General features: G+C 31.9%; 1 protein-coding gene across 1 annotated transcript in view; it reads left to right on the top strand.

Annotated features, from left to right (window-relative positions):
* Nucleotides 1–21,281, top strand: part of LOC139093548 (netrin-A-like) — a 51,659-nt gene extending 30,378 nt beyond the window's left edge. Inside the window, exons 2-7 of the mRNA XM_070644294.1 lie at nucleotides 142–330; nucleotides 7,256–7,405; nucleotides 8,463–8,558; nucleotides 11,901–11,963; nucleotides 14,110–14,299; nucleotides 15,206–21,281. Coding sequence (XP_070500395.1) covers nucleotides 142–330; nucleotides 7,256–7,405; nucleotides 8,463–8,558; nucleotides 11,901–11,963; nucleotides 14,110–14,299; nucleotides 15,206–15,338 — 821 coding nt within the window. The 3' untranslated portion in view covers nucleotides 15,339–21,281. The remainder of the gene's footprint in view (nucleotides 1–141; nucleotides 331–7,255; nucleotides 7,406–8,462; nucleotides 8,559–11,900; nucleotides 11,964–14,109; nucleotides 14,300–15,205) is intronic.
* The last annotated feature ends 261 nt before the right edge of the window (nucleotides 21,282–21,542 follow it).

Here is a 21,542-nt window from a genome sequence, read left to right as displayed (position 1 = left end):
TTTTTAATATCGATTGCTTGTTGTTGAATTTCCTACGCAAAAAAAGCAGAACGAACATTTCTATTTTACACATTAATGCACTTTTTGAATCAAAATCGATGTATTTTTAACACAAAAAAAAATTTCCATTTCTCTTTACAGCATGCAATTGCAATGGACATGCTAGACGATGCCGTTTCAATGTGGAATTATACAAGCTCTCAGGACGTGTATCGGGTGGTGTATGCGTGGATTGTCGACATGATACAACTGGTCGTTACTGTCACTATTGTAAAGAAGGCTTTTATCGTGATCCAAGTAAATCCATTACACACAAAAAGGCATGCAGACGTAAGTAGTTTTACAGGGGGAATATTTGGGGCAAAATTCGATTTTCTCTTGATTTAGGAGCGTTAAATCGACATTTCCGTGATCGATATTTTTTTTTTGTTCGGACGACAATTTAATTGAGATTTGGGAAAGAGAGATGGAGATATCTACTCGGAAAAGGGCTATAGGACGATTAACTTGAAATGGGAAAATGAATATATGCGATAAAATTATAGATTGGAGTGATTGTGGGTTGACTGGCGCGCATTTGTTGTGACTTTTGGTACAATAATGTTAAATTTGGGATGTCGAGTCATATTAAGTGGAATCATCTAACTTGAGAGTAAGAACTATCCTTAAAAGACAAAGAGACTACTTTTAGGTACCGTAGTAGTCTTTCTGTGCCATGGAAGTATGGTATTTGCCTGTTAGGGTATGCATTAAAGGTGCTTAAAACATAGGTTCCTTATTACTTATTACATAACGCTCTGAAGCTTCCGGGATTTAAAATTCAACTGTCCGTGAAGATTTTGTTACGAAAATGGGAAAGGGGGGTGTGAGGGGGTTTAAAAGTCTACTTTTTGCATTACGTAATAAGCAGAGCTTACAGTCGAGTCGTCTTGAGTCAACTTTTCCATACAACATCTTAGTTGACTTAGAGTTCTTGTAATAAATGAACGGTCTTACACTTAAATCCATGACCTTCACTTTTGAGATCAAAACTTCCTAAATTAGCATGATTTTGACTAACTTTAATGATCGACTAGTTAAATAAACACAACTCAACATAACCACAAAGCCACCACAAGTTCAGTCAAAATGATCAGTCAACAAATTCACTCAAACAGAAAATAAAGCTACAAAAATTCAATCCATCAGTAAATGAGAATAAAATCGTCTGTGTGACACAAACATGAACACAACAAAAAGGCAGCCCGTAGGCTATTAATTAAATAGATTGCAATATACAGGAACAACAAAACAGAAAAAATTCATCTAGAAAATTGCTTGTTTAAGTTGTTGAGCAAATAAATAAAGATTTTTTAGTTCATCTTCGGTTTGTTTATCTTTTTCTATCTCTCATACTGCACATACTCGATGTGTTTTTATACTCTGAATTGCATGTTGTGAATGTTGAGTAACTTTTTGCCTTCACAAACAAGCAAACAGAGGTTTTTGAGTGAGAAACAAAAAAAAAAACGAGAAGAAATAAGAGGAAATGTGTTGCAGAAAAACGGATTTTATTTTGCTAAATGATATAAAAAGTAGTTACAGGATGGCCACGAGAAGTTTTTGAATTAAGAAGTTTGATTGAAATTTTGTGGATTGAGGGAAAAAGTTGAGAAATTTTTAGATTAAAATGTTTTTAATTTATATAATTTTAACCACACCTAGCATTGGGTTTAATATAGTAATTACTGTAGAATATTGCAATGATGGTTATTGTGTCTGTTGTGTCGGATTAAAATGGAGTTTAGGAACTATAAGTTTTGTACCAAATGACGATGAATCTGTAAGTTTAAGAGATAAATCTCCAAGGCTTAATGAAAATTATCAAACTTGCTGTCTATTGCCCTAAATTATATGAATTTTAAAGCTAAGCCTATCCTAAACTGTTCAATGTGGTCAATTTCATTTGTCTACTCAAAATTGGCACAAAACATCCGTCACGTAACTGTCTGAACATCTTCACGTATTGCTTCCAACTTAGTGACATAGCGGGGTCCTAGTGCCAACTTTGCTTAACTCGGCTATGATACTTATTATTAGAATTTGTCCAACACAGCAGAGCTGTATCCATGAAGAAACAGTAAAGAACAGCCAAACCGGAGGACTGCGCATCTAAAATGGAGGAAATGCAGATTTGCGATTCCTTGCCGAACCCTACTTAGGATAACTGGAGCCCTACAACATTTCATACTAACCTGATTAATTCCAACACTCCACAAAACCCACCAAAAATCCCCCCACCTTCTAGTCATCCAACAAACACTTTTTTTTCCATTAACTTCCTTCACATCTATCTCATCGAAAACGAGAATCGTTCAAAGTACAAATGCCGCATGCCAAATAAACACAATCGATGCACAAATAACAAGACATTCCTCAATTAGGTTTTGCAATGTTGCACTCGAATGCCTTTTTTCAGTTCAGACTTTTTTTTCCTCATCTATAAAGACGTAAAGCAGTGACCGAACATTTAACTTCATGATGTTTCCTGAAATCTTTGTAGAATTTCAGCTGTGGAAATACAGAGAAAATTGTTCGTAGAATGGGAAGGCAGCAAAAAAAAATAAACACAAAATGAGAATCTTGTTAAATCCTTTTATGAAACAGAAAGAGTGATAATAAAAAAAGGCAATATCAACAGCAATGGAAGGAAAAAAAATTTTATTTCCGTTTTTTATTTCATCAACCTTACGCTTGAGGCAAATCAATTTTCTAGCTGTATACAAATAACACAGAAGCATTTGTTTTGCGTCTTATCTGAGCTGAAGCTTAATGGAAATGTTTTGTGGTGTTTTTGGATGTTGTCTTGGCTCTATTTGTCTTGGCTCTATTTGTCTTGGTTAATGGATTCGTTAGGTTGTGAGGCTTGGTGATGCTACGGATAAATACTTACTCAGTACTTACTTACTGTAGACATGTTTCTGTGAATTTCTATGTCAACCTAGTCGTCATGTTGATGTGTTTTTTAAAGATGCGTTACATTTCAAGGATGATTTTTTATTGAACAACAACAAGGATCTGTGCTTTGGTCCCTCAAAAGTGCTAGATTCTAAAATTTAAAGACACACGTAGTTGGAAATCAGACAAAAATTACTCTAGCGTGTTGCCGGATTATGCTGAATCGGATTCGAAGATTTGCTAATATTCTATACCCAATGCAATACTGTCCCTGCCTATAATGTCATAAAGCATTGTGCGGAACCTTATCATATCGACACCAACCTACATAACAATTGCGAAATTGTTCCCGGGGGAGAATCGAACCTACGATCTGACAATAGGTGAGATATGACCTTTTGTCTGTCCACTCGACCACAGAGGTTTTACTCTTACACTGACAGATTCGCCTAAAATTGCTTCTATACCCTAGTTACCACTTTGCTTAAACACAACTCTATCAATAACCTCATTTCAAATGTCCTTTAAAATCTTGCACTAACTGATAAAAATAAGATAGTTTACTGTAAAATGCGCCTTACACACCTCAAATTCCAGGGCATTCTACTTTCAATTTTCATTTTATATACGTATTCATGTGAATAAAATATTTAATATTACACTATGGGGCAAAATGAAAAAAAAAGGGACATTCACTTTGATTTTTGGACTTTTTGGAATCAAGACTTGAGGACATTTTTTTCTTATAGTACATATAGCAATAGACTTGCATGCAAAATTTCAGCTCATTTGGTGCTGTTTGGTCGGTTCTGGAGCTGTTTGAAGTTGAAAAATGGTAAAAAACGGATTTTTTTCATGTCTTGTTTGACTTGAAAAGTTTCATATTTAATTAAAAGATATTGAAAAACGGTTTTTGGGTCCTAATTGTACTATATAAGAGCTTTAATTTGACATAGGACAAGATTTATATATATTGGGTTTTAGTGGCAGGACTTGAGAAAATGTATGAAAATACCAGGAAAAAAAGCTTCAAGCGTCCGGAAAATATGCTAGTTCTCAAAAGTTTCTCATATAGACCTATTTTTTCGTAAATTACTTACTTTCTACTTTCCAAAACTGAAAAAATATCCAAAATCGGTTGGTACGAACAAAAGTTATTGCATTTTAAGTTTTGGACGAATTTTTTTCTCAAAACTAATATTTCTGAGATGAATTTGGAAGATATCATTTGGAAAAAGTTTTTTAATGTTTTTTATTGTATTTAGTCAATAAAGAACGATTTATGAAGAAATTTTTACAAAAAGTTCAAAATTCGCCGAGTTAGAGGTACATATGCTATTTGACGACTTGACCCTTTTTCTCATCACTAAATCGGCTATAACTTTTACATGCCAAAATATTTTTTAGTTTTGTTTTCTGTTTCTTGTAGCTTATTGTAATACCTTTTCAACAATATATAATACATAATAGTTGGAAGTAGTCTTGGTCATGAAAACGGACCCTGTTTGTGACTGACCCTTTTCAAAGAAATTTTCAAAAAGGTCATTTCAAAAACTAACACTCAGAAATTAAATAATGTAATATTTTTGTGTTTTTTAGGTCAAAATATGATAGTTTTGAATCTCAAAACTCAAAAAATCTCATTTTGTAAACTTTCTGCACCTTTAGGGGCCTTTATAGGTAACACTTAGGTAGTCCAACAATTCTCAGATATGAAACTTTTTTATTGACTTTTTTTGATTGATATTCAATATTTACACCTATTTTGTGCAATATATATCAATTTAAAAAAGTTTGGGTCGAAAAAAAGTGATTTTTGACTATTTTGTTAAAAACAGGCTAAGGTAGGCCACATTTAAGGCACTCCAGTAGCCACTATGATTAAATTCTATACATGTATTATACATATTTATAAAGGTAATAGTAGTAACTAGTAATAACAGAAAACAGAATGCAAAAATATTGGTGCTAAAAAAAGTTATAGTCATTTGAGTGGCCAAAAAAGTGCTCAGGAGGGCAACCAGCATAGGCAAAAACAAAAAAATTTAAAATTTTAATGAAATTCTTGACCAAAAATGCAATGTTTTGAATTATTATGACATAAAAATAATTTTTATTCAAAAAACTTCAAAAATTTCATTAAAATTTTAAATTTTTTTGTTTTTGCCTATGCTGGTTGCCCTCCTGAGCACTTTTTTGGCCACTCAAATGACTATAACTTTTTTTAGCACCAATATTTTTGCATTCTGTTTTCTGTTATTACTAGTTACTACTATTACCTTTATAAATATGTATAATACATGTATAGAATTTAATCATAGTGGCTACTGGAGTGCCTTAAATGTGGCCTACCTTAGCCTGTTTTTAACAAAATAGTCAAAAATCACTTTTTTCGACCCAAACTTTTTTAAATTGATATATATTGCACAAAATAGGTGTAAATATTGAATATCAATCAAAAAAAGTCAATAAAAAAGTTTCATATCTGAGAATTGTTGGACTACCTAAGTGTTACCTATAAAGGCCCCTAAAGGTGCAGAAAGTTTACAAAATGAGATTTTTGAGTTTTGAGATTCAAAACTATCATATTTTGACCTAAAAAACACAAAAATATTACATTATTTAATTTCTGAGTGTTAGTTTTTGAAATGACCTTTTTGAAAATTTCTTTGAAAAGGGTCAGTCACAAACAGGGTCCGTTTTCATGACCAAGACTACTTCCAACTATTATGTATTATATATTGTTGAAAAGGTATTACAATAAGCTACAAGAAACAGAAAACAAAACTAAAAAATATTTTGGCATGTAAAAGTTATAGCCGATTTAGTGATGAGAAAAAGGGTCAAGTCGTCAAATAGCATATGTACCTCTAACTCAGAGAATTTTGAACTTTTTCAAAAAATTTCTTCACAAGTCTTCTTAAAATGACTAAATACATTAAAAAACATTAAAAAACCTATTTCAAATGATATATTCCAAATTCATCTCAGAAATATTAGTTTTGAGAAAAAATTTCGTCGAAAACTAAAAATGCAATAACTTTTGTTCGTACCAACCGATTTTGGATATTTTTTCAGTTTTGGAAAGGAGAAAGTAAGTACTTTACGAAAAAATAGGTCTATATGAGAAACTTTTGAGAACTAGCATATTTTCCGGACGCTTGAAGCTTTTTTTCCTGGTATTTTCATACATTTTCTCAAGTCCTGCTACTAAAACCCAGTATATATAAACCTTGTCCTATGTCAAATTAAAGCTCTTATATAGTATAATTAGAAACCGAAAACCGTTTTTCAATATCTTTTAATTAAATATGAAACTTTTCAAGTCAAACAAGACATGAAAAAAATCCGTTTTTTACCATTTTTCAACTTCAAACAGCTCCAGAACCGACCAAACAGCACCAAATGAGCTGAAATTTTGCATGCAAGTCTATTGCTATATGTACTATAAGAAAAAAATGTCCTCAAGTCTTGATTCCAAAAAGTCCAAAAATCAAAGTGAATGTCCCTTTTTTTTTCATTTTGCCCCATAGTGTATTATACAACACATAGAAGCTCATTCTTGATGTTCAAAAAAAATGATATCAAGGGACTCATAAAGAGGACAATAGCACATGTTTGGATGGTCAGAGAATAAGCGTTCACACAAAAACAATGTGCCTGAAACACTAAGTTAATGAAGTTTTTTATCTTTTTTTTTTTGTTCCTTTCCGCCCTTCAATAGATTCACATTTATTTTACAAAAACAGTCATACGGAGATATAAAAAGAAAAATATAAAGTACAGCAAAAAAGACTCAAGGGCACCGCTTATAACATGACTTTTCATTAAAAATGAATGAAGATCGCTTTTCCATTTATATTTAATGAAGGAATAGCAAAAAATAAAGTCAGAATTTTGCGGTCCCAAAAATATTTTTTTCGTTGAAATGCCCGCGGGTGCCTTTTTGCGAATGAAAACTAGGTTAAATCTTTATCATGTTGACATGAACTTCCAAAAAATTGACAGAAAATTTACTTCCCATCCTTCTCAAGATTTGGGGTGGAAAATTTGTTGAATATTTTGTCGAAAAAGGTCGTAAAATAATTTCCAGATGAAAAGTTAAATGAAAACCTTCGAGGAACGAAAAATTGAACTTTAATTTCCGTACCTTCATCGTTATGAAAATGATTTAATTTATTGACAGAATTTTGATGATCGATGCATCAAAGGTTCAATGATAATTTGGGTGCTCCAATTTCTCAATTCAATTAGATTTAAAAGCTCCTAATTCAATCGCATAAAACAGACATTAAATTCTCAATTTAATTTATTTCAGCATGTAACTGTCACGCAATTGGATCAACGGGCAAGTCATGTAACAATACAACCGGTCAATGTTCATGCAAAGAGGGTGTGACGGGTTTGACTTGTAATCGATGTGCTCGGGGCTATCAACAGAGTCGATCACATATTGCACCATGTATTAGTAAGTATTAATGAAATTATCGATTATTTCTTCGGTTATAGACTATGAAAATTGTGTTTATTGTTTTCTGAACCGAGATGCTTTAATATGATTGTTATTCTCTTAATTACTTTTTGTAATGGAAATGAATTTATATTGGAAGTTGTTTGTGAATGACGTCTAAGGTTGCACGAATTAAGAGAAAATGACTTAATTATCGATATTGTACTTAATCCTAGAGCTTATCTGAAGATCTGAACTTGGTTCACAATTAAGGATTCCGGATTTCGAGGTTAGGACGTTCCGGCTACGCTCAAGACTTCGGTAAACCCAAGTACAGAAGAGCTTGCTGTACCAAGTGACACAATCATCAATTTGGCAGCTATTTAGAAGCCATACAGAATTCGTGGTTCATCTGATGCCAGTTTCTAGGACAATCTAGAGCATCCTACCTTTAAAACAGTTCAATTTCAATTAAACCTCAAGTAATAGTACATTCATTTTCAGTTTCAGACCATAATGTTCTAGTTTGTCCTAAAAATCGGCCTCTAAATGCCGTTAGGATTCCAAATAGATTCTTCATCTATTTTATGTCACTCAGATGTAGAAATACAGCTTACATTAGAATCTATAAGTCTTCTCATGCTAAAGCTCTAAGCTATACTCTTTTTTGAAGTAAATTCCCTAATTCAATCCATTCAACAGACTCTATTCCTGCCAAAAGCCCCAAATTTGGATACCCATCATTTACAAACGACCCTCAAAAAAAGAATCGTAACTTTTTACATTCAAAAGTTTAATATTCAACTTAATAAATGCAATTCCAACAACATTTTTATTGAATAATTTCCATTTATTTTACCCTTTTTTTCGAGAGTTCAATCATAAATCATTTTTAATTGTCTTTAAGACAATTATCTAGAATCTTAAAAGCTGCAATTTATTATTAACTTTACAGCACATTATAATTTCAAAGCTCTCATTTATGAATTATTAAGCACAAAAGTTTCTTTACCTCTCTTATCGTAATCATAAAAAATTTAATAAATTTTACTTTTTTTTTCTCTCCTTTGTTTAGAAATTCCTCGTGTAATTAGCATGAATATGCCACAAAATACAGCACCTGAGAGCTACTACAACGACCAAACGGAAGTGAGACCAAAATCGCGTGAAGGTATGAACATGAAAATGATTTTTAGAATTTTATGGATTAAGTTTTTTTTGGCTCTTGTGATGATTTTTGTGGAATTTTATGTCGTAAAATGAACTTTGGATGTCCAGTTTGGAATGTGATGACACACAATGTATTTTATTTCAATTTTAATGTGGTTTACTGATTGAAGAAGAGGATGTGATGCCCCTTATTGGGAATTTGGATGGAATCATGGAAACTATAGAGGAATTTATTGGAATAAGTGACTTTTTTGATATCAACATGTGTCTAAGGGTCAAGCACTCCAAGAGTCCAGTAATGTACTTATAGGGCTGTTCTTTAGAGTGTCTGATCCTGGGCAAGTGTTACTCTTTATGAGCCACCCTCTTTATGGGCCACCCTCTTTATGAGCCACCCTCTTAATGAGCCTTAGACTAACTATTTATGACTGACTATGATTTGATGCAGAATTTAGATTATATTCATGTCATGTAAGCATCATGTTAAAGTCACCGCGGTTTGGTGGCCGATTATGGATCGATAAACCGACTTGTGCTACTATGGCTATCGAATTGCTTGAGATTATGAAGCTAAGTCAATCTATGGTAAATGATGCAGAGATATCTTCACGAAATGTGGCGGAAAATTATAGTTCTGGACATAAAATGTGTTTAAAACAGCTGTCGCGATGCCAAGAGCCATTAAGATGATGCAACAGCTATCTAGCGACTAGGTTGTGCTCCAAACATTAATACTTGATTTTGATGGTACATATACTGAGAATTTTGATGCTTATGATTCCTGAATCCTTCTGAGTCATGCTTATGATTCCTTCTTAATCATATTTAACATGGATACAGTCATATTCTACCTCTCAGTCCAGTCTCAATTACATAACCACTTCAAAAAAAGTTTCCAAGAACATCCTACAACTACTTAAGACTCTTAAGTCCCATCACTCATCACATAATCCAAAAGTCATTACAAAAAGTTCCATAAAATCCCACATAATTTAATCATAAGGATATCATCACAAGAAAGCTACATAAAATCCAAAACAAAAAAAAAAGAATTAAACTTTTTTTTATTACTCGTCTTGAAATGTGCATCGACACACACCCGAATATATAAAAAGCATAAAGCAGCAAGCAAGCAAAAATTTCTCATTAAAGTGAAAGAAAAGTAATAAAAAAAAATTACAAAAGTCCTCGTGTTATTGATCGAGGGACTTAAGCGCATTTTTGTCCCAGCGATCAGTAATTGATTAACAAGTCACTTCCAGACCTAAAACATAAGATCCAGTAAGATCGAGGTCACTTCCAGATCTTAAAAACAAGATATATTTAAAACTTTCAAAAATTTAAGAACTTCATCAATTAACGGATTTTCATAATTCAAAACTCATAACGGTCAAAAAAATTCAAACACTGTCAAAACATCGACAAACATTGAAAAACACTGTAAAACAATGAAAAAACGTGTTGTTGTTTTTGTTGTTGTTGTTGTTGTATATGAAAATGAAAAATTGTTAATTATAGTATTTATGCGTTGATTTGAAACTTCTAAATGACCGATAACCCAATAATTCGATAGAACGAAGCTATTAAAACAAACCAGAGCTCTCTACGATGTCTAGTTTTCGAGATCTCGCGTTCCAGCCGAACAAACGAACACACGAACGAACAAAGTGTCTTATTAAGCTACCTTTTTGAAAAAAAATTTCAAAAATGCGCTAAAAAGTTTTTATATTCTGTGTTGTGTTTTTTTGTGCTCTTGCCATCACATATTCATCACATTTAAAAGACGAAAGCGAGTGAAAGAAGGAAGAAGGAAAGCTGAAAGCAAGGAAGAAGATAATTATTTCAATATCATCGTCAGTCGGCAGTTTTTTTTATTAAATTTAACTTCCCTTTAAAAGGAAATTTATTCTCCTCATTACATTGACTTATTTTTTTAAAGCTTTATGCTGCCAGTCTCCAGTCTCTCGAAAATTGAGGGATTTATTTATGAATTTTGGGGATTTTAATGTTTACTTTTCTCATTTTTTTAATCAATCTTTGTTTTTTCAAATGTTACGCAATGGAAACAAAAAAAAATGATAAATTATTTTTAAACAAATCCCTCATCATTTACAATGGTTATGGGAGTATAAAGGAAATGAAATTGGAATCATTTGTATCGGTGAAATGTTACCAAATGGATGACATTTTGACTGATGTGACAGATATGAAATGTTTTTGAGATATTTATTTATTGTTATGGGATTTAAAATTGGGATTATATATTAATTGTTTAGGATTGTTAGGACTTGGATCAAGTTTTGTATTGGATTCGATAGCAGGCACACTTCTGGCTTAAAGCAGTATATTAGGCATCAATTCTTGAAGAAGTAAGCCTTATGACCTCGAGACACTAAGATTAATAATATATTGTAGCATACTCTTTATAGCTCCAGTTTTTAGTGGAATCTGAGCCCTTTACAAACTATGTATTGCAAGCTATTGTATGCAAGAACACGAGAACATCATAATACCTGATGTATCCTGCAGTGCATTTTGATATCTAGTTACAATTCGTATGCATAAGATTCAACCATTGAGTTGCTTGTATATCCTTGAATATCTAGCAATAGAGACTCATTATGTGTCAACGACCTTAAATACTGATATTTAAACATGACCTGGGATTGAATCCAGGTACTTTGGGACATAAGTCTACCATTTAAGAGTCTGATGCCATTTCACCGCCATTATATGCTGACTCAAGAAAAACTTCAAGAAAATCTAGATCAGAGTTTACAGTTTTCAATTGTGTAAACGTTTCATATTTCGTGGAGTTCAGACTCCTGTATAAGCTACGGAATCCCAAAGTCCTCCAACTCTATTCATACATTTAGTTGAAGACAGAGCTCGAAGTCGACTCAAATTTTCTGTGAAATTGATCAAGTTTTTCATACAAAATCCAAGTCGAATTCAAGCTCTAGCTAAAGACCTGACCCTAAATGGCAACAAAATGCGTCATATCTCCAAAATATCTCAAAAACATCATCCAAATCTCATCAAATTTTATATTTATTATAAAAACTTGAAATACAAAATTTACTTTTGTTTCAATGATACTTTAAGAACAAAAAAAAATTGAAAACTTTCCGAACAAAAAATTCATTTTTATTACTTTTCGAAAGAAACAAAAAAAAAACTTGAATTGAATTCAACTGATAAAAACTGATTCCTTCAAAAAAAAAAATTCATCTCACCGTTTCTCTTTCACTCACTCAAGTATCTACTTTCATGAACTTTTCTCATTTTGTCAAATTTTTCATTTCCCTTTCCTTTCTTTTTATATGTACTTTTTTTTCAACAGATTGCAAATGTAAAATTGAAGCACAACGACTGAATAGCAAAAAATTCTGCAAAAGAGATTATGGTAAGTTGAATAATAAAGCAAAAGAAAAACAAATAAAATAAAAATATTATAGAATGAAAAAAAAATATAATTTTTTGAAGACTTTTTTTGCGAAAAGCAACAGAAAAGTGGGGTCGTTTGTTAATGATGTCCGTTGAAAATTTTAATTGTCGTGCCTCAAATTGAAGAGAGGTTCTCGAGAGTCTACCGAGTTGACTATTGAGTACCATATTGGTTCAACTAAGGTTCTAGAAGAAAATGCACTTCCCCACGCCTTAACCCGAGTTGGAACTCGAATCCACCCCTTCATACCTAGTTGTCAAGTGCTCTTATCTACTGAGCTACGGGGGGTTGCTGGATGGTGGTATAGAACAGTGTTGTTCAAACTTTGTTGTGCCACGGCACACTTTAAATATAGAAAATTTTTTCGCAGCACACCTGAACTTGGTTTACTGCATACCAGTGTGCCACGGCCAACAATTCGAACAGCACTGGTGTAGCACGATGCTCACTTAAACTTCCTTTCTCAATACAATGGACAATTCTAATCGTTGTATTGAATACCAAATCACAAAATCCACCATACCACCCCACGAACCGAACTCAGCACCCTACCCCCAAAATCCTAGACATCATTTACAAACGACCCCAAAAAGTAAATAAAGAATTTTTCATTCTGTTACGGAGGTTATTGAAGAATGAAAATAAAAAAAAAAATGAAATTCAAATGAAAAATTTCCTTTTGTGTGCGATTTGTTGGATAAATGAAATGATTTATATAGCCAGGATGAGGGGATATATATGTTCTATGAATATGACAACGTAGGAAAATAACTTAATGAAAATTCAAACGGATATGAGTCATTGATTAAATAAATTCGCAAAAAATGTAAATTTTCCGACTTTCTTTGATCATTTTTTGCTAATACTTATAAAGTATGTATATTTGCAACAATTTAATGACTCATATAAGCCATAGATAGAAAGAGATTTTGCCAATAAAAACGTGAGTTACTAATGACATAATCCTTATGTGACATAAAATAGTAAAAGTGAAATTTAATTTTGATAGACAAACTGACAAATTATTGACAAATCCTCAATTCCCATAGAAGTACTCAAAGTGATGTCATAATATGGAATGGATTATAATCTCCAAGCAACAACATGATTTTTGAATATAAATCCAAACTAAATTATGAGGACAATCATGGATGATGTGTGGCTGAAAGTTGGGATTTGTCTGAAATTTGGGATTTTGGACAGTTTTGTGTATTAATCTTGATTCTGGATTTAGTCATTGGATGGTCTAGTGAACCTAAAGTCTGGATAGTTAGTATGACTTTGGGTAGGCATAACCCCTTATTAGACCGTGCATTATCCCTAACACAGAATGAGCAGGGTCACATGGTGCTATGATGCCATCAATATGATGTTGGGTACCTTTTATAATCATTATTCCCAGTGTTCAGAGGTGATATCCAAACTGTGCGATGCCAACATTTTAAAAAACTGCGTCAAACCACATGTCATATGATGTTGCGGTTATGGCTTACCACAAAAGTGTATCGTGGCACAAACAAGATTGGACAACTCAAAATTTGGTGCTTTCAGCTCACTTTTCTCTTGAAAGCATGCTCATTATCTCCTAGGATCCAACATACCCAATTTTCTATTAGCCATCACTTCCAATCAACCCCCAACTAAACCACTTAAGTTTGTTTTTTTTTTCAATCCGTCCATTCACTTGTGTGCATTATACTGTCCATAATTCTTCCAGTTTTTTGACTCTTTCTCTTTCTGACTATCCGACTGTTGCCATAACATTCTCAAACTACATAACTCAAAAAAACGAAAATAAACTGTAAAGTGGATTAAAAAATATGATCTACAGCTCAGCTGATTCACAGACATTTCATTTATTCCATCAAAAAAATAAAAGTAGATAAACATACAACAAACTGTGAATATTGTAGAATAAAATCCAAATGAGACAGCTCACACTGTGCTGAGTTTCATTTTTTGACTTTTGAATAATTAATAATATTATTTTTTTTTGCTAAGCCTTACCATACCATATGAATTTAATCCGCTTTTTCCTTTACGTCTATTTTTAAATACAAACAAATCTTTTATTTCATCATGGAAATAAATCAAATAAAAACAGCAATACTTGCCAAAGTCGTTGGAATGGTGAACAGACGAAGTGATGAGATCCGTTACAATCTTATCATCCTCCATACGTATAAGAACAATGAAGGACGAAATCCGATTTCAACGAGAAATAACAAGAAACTACAACTAGTCGTACCTGCATCAGCAAGCAATTGTCGATGTCCGAATTTGGATGTTAATAAGTAAGTACATATGAATGGGAATGGAGAAATGACTCGCGGTGTAATTATATTTTTTTTGGTGTCAAATTTAAGCTGGATGACGGGATGGTTTGTGTGATGTTGACTTTTTGGATATTAATTTGGGAATGTTTTGTTAGAGGTATAGAGATACAATCCAGGTGTGTCTACAATTGTTTTAATCAAAATGGGAGATTATGCCTGCAATTAATAACCAGAATGGACACACCTGAGCGACTTAAATAAAGAAAGGTCACCATGGTGTTTTTAAGGTTCCGCCAAACCTGTTTTAGTTAGGAATTAATGGAAGTGGCTTCCATTTGGTCCGCTAAACCACTTTTATTAGGGAATTAATAAAGACGGCTTCTATTTAGTGCTAATAAAAGTCCTATAGCAGATTCTTGAAAGTTTTGATGTATAGCCTTCTTTAACTGTGTCGCTCTGGACTATCACGTTAGAACCAATTAAAGGGAGACAATCTGTCCAATTTTAATGAATTTCTGTCAATTTGGATAAAGGATTGAGTTGATCTATTAGATAAAGTATGATTTCAAATAATGAATCCCGAATGGCACTCGAACTCGCGTCTTACAAATTTCGGACGCATGTTCCTACCACTGAGCTATCGGGGAATATTCGACTTTATGGCAAAGTGCCATATATAAATTTATCATAGATTTTCTATACTGCATCAATCAATCATATTTCAACAGAGTGCCTCAAAAAAGTTAGCAAATTGAATAATTTGGTTCTAATTTGAAGCTTCAACCTTATAATTCCACCCATAATACGTCCCTGGGGTAAACCAAAGCCAGCATCAACTCCTAGATTACATTTGACATCAAAACATATTTATTTACAATTTTATCTCAAATACTCAATAACATCTTATTCTATTTCCATCCACAGATCGTACTATATCCTTGGCATGCACTCCAAGCACAGCAAAAATGAACTCGAAATCACAAAGAAGTCAATCGTCATTGAATGGCGAGAGGACTTTAAAGGGCGCTTTGAGAAATTCAGAAGTGAATGTTACTAAAGAAAATCAACATTAAAGTGAACAGAAAACAAAAAAAAAATTAATTAATGAATTTCTCTTGTTTATATAAAGTATTAAGAATCACCTCCGCTCATCATTTACATTACATCCAGAAAAAAAATAATAATATTATGGATTTGAATATATTGACTATGAATGAATGAATGTGTGAGACAGACGGAGTGAAGATATATGGAATTAAGTGACAATATTGTAGAAAGGTATTATTTCATTTTCACAATTTTATATATATATATATATATTTGAATAGGCAAAACATATGCAAATAATATTGTATGGGAAACATATTGGAAATTATGTCACATTGTGTTTATTTTTCAGCATGTGAGAATGTTTACATTTCACTAGAAGTCTGGAGTTTATTTTTAAAATTTCAAGATGAGAATTAAATTTATGGATGTGGAATGGTTATGGACTCGAGTTGATCTGTAATTGATAGTTAGATGCTCATTTTTTTGGGTAGAAATTTGAGACATTTTGGGGTGAATTGTAGGAATTTTGCATGGGTATGGGGACGTTTGAAAGCTTGGTAATGCCAAGAATCACTTCCGCACATCGGAGTCCTTTGTACCAAAATGTGGACCCGATCCAAAACTCTAATCCCTCTCCCCAATAAGCGTTACGTAATTTAAGAACCTGAATTAAAATACAATCTATCCAACATCCAATAAAACCATTAAAAAACTCCTTGAACTACACCTTGACACTAAAACAATCAGGAAGTCACTTAAGCTGCAACTCAAAACCCGTACCGACAAAAAGACCAGGTGTCATAATCTCCAAATTATTTCTCATACAATACAAATCGAATTGATTCTAGTGAGCCATAAACAATGTTTAGATTATAAGTATCTCTAACACTAAATCAAAAAACAAAAAAATTATATTCATAAATTATATTAAAGATCCGAGAGAGAACCAATATGAACAAGTACTAAATTATTAAAAAAAAATTGATTTTGTCTGAACAAATCAAATATGAATAATAAGAAAAATGCAAATCTTGCTGGACAAAGGTGAACTTTGTTTTGAAACTGACCAGATTTGACACAATTTTGTAGAAAATTTTGATTAAAAATAATAATTAAATTGAGAGTTGGGCAATGATGACTTGTATCAAGAGTTGAGGGGTTGTTGAAAATTGAAGCATGTTTTGTGGATGATACAGACTTAAAAGCAACTTGAATTTGAAAGATTTTACTACCCCAAGTGGACAACATGACTTATGCTTACTTAATAACTAGACCTACGGTCGACTAATGACAAATTTTGTGGAACGTTCCGTAGATTATCATTAGTCGACCTTAGGTCTAGTTATTAACTAAGCATAAGTCATGTTGTCCACTCGGGTGATTTTCATAAATTTTGAGCCTTAATTGCCAATGAATTAAGCCTATAAAAAATAAATGACAGCTCCGAACAGCATAAATTGGTTAATTGATCAACATACTTGTCCCAAACCGGCATGACTCTGACCAGGTGCCAGATTCAATTTAAATCTGGCACCATGTCATAGCCACACCAGCCTAGTACCGAATTTTGATATCTATTAACCAAATAATGCTGCTCGAAGTAACCCCAACCTTACTTTTGATGAAAATCATTAAAAAAAGTTCTTGATTAATATCCACAACAAGTCAAAAAGGGCCTCAAAAAAATTACAAATCAATCAAATGAGTTCGCTAATTTGATGCGCGAACGAAACTAGGACACAGAATAAATGAATAAATTATTCATTATCATGAGACTCGCGTTCCCAAAATGAGCAGAAAAAGGACAGCAAAAGGATGAAAAAAAAATTTCTCATTTATTGTATGTAAGTAAACAGGAAGGAGGAAGTCGAGTCATGAAATGGGAAAAAAAATTGCTCCACAAAAGTCAAACAGCAAAAAAATTCAATTTTATTTTGCTGGGCTCCTTTTTTTCGGTCATTTCATTATGATTGTCCCCAGCTACGGAGTTTCAACTTTGCATAATTTAAGCGCGACTGGGAAAATGAATGACAAGAACGGAGATGAGGAATTGAAAGAAATTGTCATCATATCTATTAACATTTTTGTATGTCATTCTTACTTATATTATTATATACAATTTCTTATATTTTTTTTGAATAATTCATCATCATTCTCTTGCCACAGACACAAAAAAAAATGAGCCATATCAACTGTAAAATGGAATATAAAATGTAAATTTATTATTATTTTAGTCCTTCTCGATTTAATTTTACTTTCGTACATTGAGTAAATATTCTTATTTAAACTTGACCTCTCTATTTGCCTCTAGTCTGAATTAATGTGCACATTCAAGATAATGAAATTTAAGGAAAGAAATGAGTTTTTGGAAGCTATGACAAAAAAGAAGAAGCGGAAATAAACAGGGATTAATGAATAAAATGAAATTTAAGGATCTGATCCAATTTGAATGTGATGAGATCTTAGTGGTGATGTTACAGACTAATAAGTTTTGGATGTTAATGATTGCTGTTATGAAATAAATTACATAAAATTCTCAGTTGAAGAGCACAATTCAGCAAATTTCAATTTTCGTCTTCAAAAGCCATCGGCAAGACATTATTACGTCATATGATCAACATTACAAACTTGCGGCATCTTAGCAACTAAATTGTGCTGCTTGGATCCAATTTAGTACCTTTGGTCCATTTTCTCAAATTGCCAAACTCAACTTCAATCGACTTTTCTATACAAAATCCAATAAAAAGTTCCTTCCAGCTCAACTTTAACCAAAACAGATCAAAATCCCCTCACATCACTTACAAATTAATCCCAACTTTTTCCCTCCCATGATGACAATTTAATTTCATATAAATTCTTTATTTCAATGTCTCGGCCAATTCAACAATTGTTAATTAGCATTTTATGTTATGTCGACAGATTGCCATTATCAAATATAAGCATCTAAAACGGCAATAAGAATATTTTTAGCAGCCTTGTCAATTGCTTAAACAGACACTCGTTGAAATAATTTGCTAATTAATTTTTTGTGTCTCGTTGACGATTATTTTTTTGTTGGATTTGATCTTGAGATCTCACTTTCTGGAGTGTTTAGAATTTGTGGGGAATGGAGGAGATGTTGATAGGGGACTTGAAGAGTTTGATTGGATTGCTAAGAAGTCTTTAAATAAATTTTGGTAAATTGTTGATTCGTTGAATCTTGAAAAATTCTTCATAAATTCTATACAGTAAGATAAGTCTTCATAGCCAGGCATGGGAAGGGAATGACATTTGTAAGGCTAGTGCCTCGGGTAGATGTTCGAAACCTTGTGGGACTCAACCGAGTAGGACTAAAACTCACACGTCCTCTTAATTGCATACCAAGTGCTCTTACCTACATACTGAGCTACCTGGGTCGCTAGGGAGCGTGGGTACAGTCCACACTTAAGCCTTTTTCGTCTATTCAGTACTTATTGCACAGCTCTTACTGTTGTTTCAGACCAAAACACAAAATGTTACAGTAGACAACCTTTAACAATGAAAGAAAATGTGATAAGAGTTTATTAACATTTGTAGGCGTTAGCTCAAACCTTTCAACTATAATTGGCCCAATTACATGAAAATAATGCTAAAATTAGGCAATCAACATCCAACAACCCATCTGTTTAGCCCATAACTCTCAAATTCTTCTCATTATCTCAACATTAAGCAATCTCATCATCTCTGAACTTCATCAAATTAAGCCTAATAAAACTAAATTTCTAAAGCATGGCAATAAACCCGTCACTTCATTAGCTTAGTTCATAATCAAGTTCATAAATTCCCGAAGCTTGAAAGCAATTTCTCTCAATAAATTTCATCAATCTCTTGCCTTTCCCCACCTTCGAAAAAAAAAAAACAAGAAAAAAAAACCGAGAATTTATTGATTACAGCAAAATGAGGTCAATTCTCTTTCTCTTTCCTCATTTTAATAATCACACGTATCATTAACAATTTGTTTAAATATACTCATTGGAATGAAGATAAATTCAATTTTTATTCACACTTTAAATGCGTTGCCATAAAAATGTTTACAAATTTGAGAATTTGCCATAGAAAAAAAAAGAATTTTTTTTATATACCTAAATGTGATTTTTGGATGAAATTAAGGAAATTAAAACATTTATCGGAATGAAAAAATAAAAAAATCTAAAATAAAAATAAAAAGAAATGTGGTGTAGATAGATCAATGGATCTAAAGATGTCGACTGAATGTTTCACATGAAATTTTTTGATTTTTCCAGCTAATTTTTTTGTTTCTTTACAAAGATTAAGAAAATGATTTCTTTAAATAGAAAATGTGTCAAAATAAATACGAAAGAAAAGATGAATTTCTAAATGTTTTAAAATTTAACGATTGAAGCTGTTAATTGATTGATAAAAATGTTTTAATTTATTTTTGTGATTTTAAACCAGTGATGGGTAGCCTGTGTGCCGTGGATCACTAGTATGCCTGGAAAATGTCAAATGTGCCCTGAAAATTTTTCAAAAAACTCAAAAATTGACGAATTTCAGTTAGAGTTTTAATTTGAATAAAAAAGTTCAAAAAAAGGTAAAATTTCAAATCTAATTTTTTGAATTTTTAGAGCTAGTATAGACCTTTATGCTCAATAAATATAGTGACGAACAGATTTACTTTTCTAGTGTTTGAATTTAAAAGTTTCCTTTGACATTATGTGCCGCAAAAGGCAGCAGATGGATAAATCACTTGTTCTAATTTAACAACCTTCTATTTTTAACGGCACGCGACACACGCCATACGTCTCATGGCTTTGATGACATCACACTAGTGTGCCGCGTCACACAGGTTGCTCACCACTTGATTAATGTGTGTCTTGACAAGAAAAATGTTGCTCACCACTGGTTTAAACAAATTAAATTCAAATGTTTGAGAAGAAAATTCTTAATATTTGAGGATGTGGAAGTGTATTAAGCAGTTTTATGGGTATATCAACTCCAATCAGCACAAGGAGGGTTTTCAACTCCGGGATTGATTTGTATGCAATCTTAGGATTGAAACTCTGGACAAAAATTGCTCATAACGGCAATATGTTATCCAGATTCCAATTTTTATGGCATTTAACATGAAAATTGCTACTTATACGCCATATGGCAACCACTTGACTGCCATGAATAACTTGTGTGGATCGGCTACAACACCTACATATCAAAATCTTCCTATATCTCATGTAATCCCAATAAATTTTTATTATTTATTAAAAAAAGCAAAAATCTTTATTTAAAACAAAGAAAATTGCCATAAATAATGTTAAAAACTGAAATCTCAATGAAAAAGAAATCACTTACAATGTAGCTAAGCTGTTTCTTTAATTCAATAAGTTTATAGCGAGCAGGAAATTTAATTTGCATTTGTTGAGTCAATGATAACTTCTGTTTAAAAATGCACTGAAATAAGAAAGATTTTTGTGGAATTTTATGAATGAATTTGTATTTTTGTGGATGACATAAGCTGTGTCTTTATGTGATTTTTGATGATCATGAAAGTCATCGTAAAATAAGACACCAAATGATGTGTTCTTCTTGCTGCTAAAATGCTATTAATTTATAAAATTTCACAAAAAAAAAATTAATGAACTGAAATTAAAGAAACACGGAAGTGAATTTAAATTGTGTCATATAGCCATTCTTATCAAGGGGACAAATTTAAAGTTTTGTGAATTAAATTTTTAAATTCTTAAAATTCATAAAATTGCCCCTAAAACCTTAATTAATTCACAAATGTCCCTAAAATTCGGTAATCGTATTCCTTAAAATATACAAAAATGCCAATAAAATGAAGAAAAATCTGAATTAAAATGCGCTTTTTGAAAAAGAAAAGAAACTAAATTTTAAAAATGAAACAAAAAAATTTTATTGTAAATTTTTTCTAAAAATTTAAAAAAACAGAAAAATTAATTTATACCACAAAAAAGAAAGAAAGAAACTAAAAAATAAAAATTTGAAAAATTTAATAAAAGATGAATTAAAAATTTGTAAATAAATTTTAGAATTTTTTAAATTATATTCTTAATTTTCAGTTAAATTTTAAAAATTTTTCAGTTAAAATTTAAAAAAATTCAGTTGAATTTTAAAATTTTCAGAATCTCAAAATTTAACAAAAATCAAATAATGAGTAAATAACATTCTTATAAATTCAAACAAATATTTCACCGAACGATGAACTTATACTTCA

Source organism: Chironomus tepperi, unplaced genomic scaffold (assembly GCF_022539635.2).
Source record: "Chironomus tepperi strain 1889 unplaced genomic scaffold, CSIRO-AGI_Ctep_v1 contig_337, whole genome shotgun sequence".
In the NCBI taxonomy this organism is placed as follows: Eukaryota; Metazoa; Arthropoda; class Insecta; order Diptera; family Chironomidae; genus Chironomus; species Chironomus tepperi.
The sequence above is the reverse complement of the archived record's forward strand: the minus strand, read 5'-3'. Positions and strand labels throughout refer to the sequence as shown.